This window comes from Theobroma cacao, unplaced genomic scaffold, assembly GCF_000208745.1.
Source record: "Theobroma cacao cultivar B97-61/B2 unplaced genomic scaffold, Criollo_cocoa_genome_V2, whole genome shotgun sequence".
NCBI lineage: Eukaryota > Viridiplantae > Streptophyta > Magnoliopsida > Malvales > Malvaceae > Theobroma > Theobroma cacao.
The window spans coordinates 1-4,793 of NW_017234824.1; the positions used below are offsets into that span (position 1 = coordinate 1).

Below are 4,793 nucleotides of genomic sequence, written 5' to 3' on the forward strand. Positions count from 1 at the left end.
TACAGCTCTTTCGTTGAACAGAAGATACATACGTCTACCATATAACCTTACTCCAGTATGCAGGTCTATACACTTCAGCAATGATCATAGTATCATTATACAAAATTAAAACTGAAATGTATTTCTATCACTAAACTAACTGCAGCTTTTACAAGTAATTAAGATAAAAGGCAATTAACCACTAAATTTCACTAATAAAAGCAACCAACCTAACTTCACCATCACCATAATAAGAACAACAGTCAACAACTAATTCCATCAGACTATAACTTTCTTCCAAGATGCTATATACATAAGAGCCCCAATGAAAACAACCTTAATTAGTCAGCAGCCTGATGAGGTTTCTCTACAGTGCTGCCATGGTCATCTACTTCTCTATCAGCAGGGGTGGAGTTAGTTAATTTTTAATGAGGAGGTTAAAGACAAAAGGAAATAAGGGTTAAAATTTTTTATTTTTAAAAGATGATGGTTTATTCCTCCTTTATCAGTGATGCCATAGCAAGTCTTAAGCCTTTTAGGCTAGAGACTCTAATGGCATAGCAAACCTGATAAGGGCAAAGAAGACTGTACGTTCACAAAAATCGCTTATACAATAAGCCATTAGAGCCTATACCCTTTCAAAGTCTAAAGCAGGTCAAAAGTCCTACAACAACAAGGTGAAAAGAAATTCTACATAATCAACAGGAACAAACTAAAATAGAAAAGAAATCCATATGAGGACGGCAAAGGAAACAAAACAGCCTGAGCAGAGTCGTAAAGAAGGCTTCCAACCACGATGGATTCAGGACTTAACCCTCACAGTCGCCACAAAGAAAGGTCGTCAACTCAAAATCCTGAACCAAACAGGAATAAAAAGCCAAAGCAAAACCTCCAAATCCACAAGCGTCAAAGAAGTTCCCAACGCTCCACAAATCGAAGATTTTTAAAATTAAAATTTTGAACTTAATCAATACTCAAAAAATTTATTATAGATAATAATTTTATATAACATGTAAATAAAAAAATAAAAAAAAATACTTACAATAGTTTTTTAGGAAAATTATATTTCACAATATTTCTTAGATTCAAATTTATCAATTATTGACTCTATATTGAAAAAGTTAATAATGTCTTTGTCAATATAAATAACTAAATTATCTGTAAGAAATTCATCATCTAATTTGTTCAAAAATCTTATTTTCACAATTTTAATTGTTGAAATAACTAATTTTATTGTTGTTGTAGAAACTGAAAAAGTCAAAACATTACAAATTAATCTATCTATCAATAGTAATTTATTGACTTTCCTATTTTTGCTAATCTCTTACACAATTCGTATTCTCATAATAATGGTATGTATTAATATTTTAACTATATAATATATAAAATATTTTAAAAATTTTGGAGATTAAATATTTTTCTTATCTATTCTCACAATGTAGGTATTAATTAATGTTTTAAATGTATAATACATAAAATATTTTAAAAAATTTGAAGCTAAATATTTTCTTATATATTATGATATGAATTAATGTTACTTTCAAAAGAAGCTTGGTATGAATTAATATTTTAAATGTATAATATATAAAATATTTTAAAAATCATAGCCCCTCGTAACAACGCAAGCCTTCGTCCCTGTCTATTAGTTTTCTTGCTTTCCTTTCTATTATTTGGTTTGTGAAGAAACATCATCCTCTCTGTCATACTTACATCCCTGGGCGACGGGAATTGGTTGATTTGTGGTGAATGCCCTGAACTAGTTCCCTTTCTTGGTGGTGTTGCACAAATTCTGATCTCAAAGTGGAGAAAAAAAAAAGAAAACTAATTGTTAATTAAGAAATTTAACTTGTCATAACAGATAACTAAACAATATTTTAAGAAAGATTGGCTTACATGACCGTAGCTTTCTTCTGGCTAACCCTAAATTTGGATGTTTGGAGTAACGTTTTGGGCAGGAAAGGACACGGCAACAGAGCCATCAGTTAGCAAATGGAGAAAAATTCCCTTTCTTTAATTAGTAAGGTTTTTGAAATTTCCAACCGCCAAGATTGGCGGCCGGCGCCCGAAATCTGGGTTTGAGGAGGCCGGCTTTGGGGACAGGGTAGAGAGGGAGTGGAGAGCTAGGGAGAGGAGGAGAAAAGGTACATAGAAATAAAACATAAGATCTAAAAAAACTCTTAAATTATTCTAAAAATTTAAATAAATTTTTTACTTTTATTACGTTCTATTAAATTTTTATATTTTTATATTGAGTCAAATAAATTTTTATATTTTTATTTTGAGTCAAATAGTCCCTTATATTTTTATTTTGAATCAAATAAACCCTTATAATTAATGATTAACTTAATCAAAATGTCATTTGTCATTTTATATTTCTTGACATTGACATGGCATATTAATTTAGCATGATAACATGATCATGTGAGATTTTTCATCTTTCATATCAAAATCATATCAGTGTCATATGAATATAAAATGACAAATTATGTTTTAACTAATAACAATTAATTAATCATTAGTTATAAAGGTTTATTTGATCTAAAATAAAAATATAAAAACTTGATTAAATGCAATAAAAGAATAAAAGCTTATTTGAATTTTCTTAAAAAACTTAGGAACTTATTTGAGCATTATGTCAGAAAAAATCAAATGTGTTTTTAATAATTCCATCAAAACGACATAATTTTGGACAAAGAAGAGAAGAAAAAAAAAGCCACATGGTCAATTTTCTTTTTGTTTGACACATCAATGCAATGTCAGTATCGTCTGACATGTTAGTGTTATTAATAGTCAATTTAGACAAAATTAGACAGAAGAATTCAATTGCACAAAATATCATAATACAAAGACTAAATTAATAATTTTGAAATGAAGAGATTAAATTAACAAAAATGTTATAGTACAAGAGCCTGTGGGATTATTTTACTCCCTTTTTATATGTTTTGCACTAGGTTAAATAAAAGTGCAAACTTCAAAACAAATTATTATTAAAAGTATTAAAAGTGATTGACTTAATGTGTCATGTTGTGTGCGTTGGAGCATAAGTCTTTATATTAAAAGTAAAACACATGAAAATGTTAATTCTAAATATTTGAGTAAATTGCACTTTGATCCGTAATATTTTCGCAATGTTTTATTTTTGTCCATGATATAAAACACTCAATATTTTTGGTACGAGAGTAGCAAACTTATTAACTATTAGTTTTGACACTTAACCCCAACCAAATAACTAAAGAGTAGTTCGAAACTGAAGAGAAGGCTAAGCATTCATAAAATCAATTTTTTTNGTTCATCATCTTTTGGAAAATTACTTGGAACTGGAACTGGACAGTCATCCTCGGCATAGTGCATTTGAGGTTTCATTTTGAACTGAAACAAGAGATATCCCCAGGTTTTAAGAAATAAAGGGAATTCCAAAATAGTTCCTTTAATTTTGCTTTTATTTACATATTTTGGACCAACAAACACAAATATAATTCAAAAAACCATGAAGATAATACCATCGACACTTCACCCTTCAACATTGACGGAATTCCTTCCAACAACCCCAATATCATTTTGCTCTTGCCCAATACATCTCTTACCGGAATACCTTTCCCTGTTACATAAACAAATGTCAATTCAATCTGAAAAAGCATATACCATTAGACAGTTTAACCGTACACAATCCTTTACTTGAGGCTTACTTATTAAACTTAACATTCCACCATTCACCAGAAGGCCAAGTATACATAATTTTCACTCACCCTAACAAATCAATCAAAAGTTAAATCTACTCAAATTCTTACGGTATATTCACCTCCATTTTCTGATCTCGTAGACTGGATGACAACTCCATCCAACGTCCTAACTATGCAATGATAAATAACCTACAAAACATCATGATAAGAACTCCAAATTCACAACTCAGCCCTTTGCGTTGCTTTCCAAACACCACAAACAATCTCACATTTTCGCTATCCAATTACGCACAGTTGAAACAGAAACAGATAGAACAAAAGGATTACAAACCTGATCACCATCTGAAGGATTTGATTCACCTCCTCCAGGTCTCATCAAAGCTTTCATTAAGCTTCCAGGAATAATTTTCTTTCTCCTATTAATTCCAACATCCAAAATCAAAATCGTAAAATTTTTCTCAAAAACACTTTAAAATATAAAGGAAATAAAAAAAGAAAAATATAAGTTACCTCTTGTCTTCATCAGATTCCGATTTCTTCTTCTGCGGTAAATAGCTCTGCTCAGCATCTTCCTCTACCGCCATCGTTAACTGAAGAATTTGAGCAAGATTTTACTACAATCAAAGTTCGTTTAACTTCAAATTAAGCTTAATTTCAACTAAAATAGTTATATTCAATTGGGCTTCGATATCTCTAATTAACAGTTCAAAAATGTTCAATTTTCTCTTCTCAGTAAGCAAACAAACTAAACTAAGAACGGAAAGCCTTGCGATTTTGGATTGACATGTAAACTTTCTAAAAACAAAAAATAAAATAAAATAAAATTAATTACCTGAAGTTTGAATGTTGAGAAGCGATTGACCAATTGTCGTCGTCGATGTTTCCAAGCGTCCGGACGAATCGCACGATCAAATCCGGCTGCTGATATTTGATCTTTGGTCTATTACAAAAAAAAATGAAAAGATCATGACCAATAGTAGCCGTTGACGTTATTGAAATTCCGAAACGTTCTGATCAGGATTCGGTGTTGATCAATGCACGTGATATGGCGCACGTATTCGGCGCCATAATGTTACCCAGCACTCAGCCGCCAGCCTAGGCCAGCTAGTTTCGGTCCACCTAACCCAGGCCTAA

At 31.0% G+C, this 4,793-nt stretch overlaps 1 protein-coding gene across 1 annotated transcript; it reads right to left on the bottom strand.

Annotated features, from left to right (window-relative positions):
* Positions 1 to 3,246: 3,246 nt before the first annotated feature.
* Positions 3,247 to 4,455, bottom strand: LOC108663938 (peptidyl-prolyl cis-trans isomerase PASTICCINO1-like). Its single transcript, XM_018129840.1, has 5 exons — positions 4,170 to 4,455; positions 3,991 to 4,075; positions 3,779 to 3,848; positions 3,480 to 3,577; positions 3,247 to 3,348 (listed from the first exon to the last, which is right to left on the bottom strand). The coding sequence occupies exons 1-5, from the start codon at positions 4,241 to 4,243 to the stop codon at positions 3,247 to 3,249; spliced, it is 429 nt and encodes a 142-aa protein (XP_017985329.1). The 5' UTR covers positions 4,244 to 4,455.
* Positions 4,456 to 4,793: the final 338 nt, after the last annotated feature.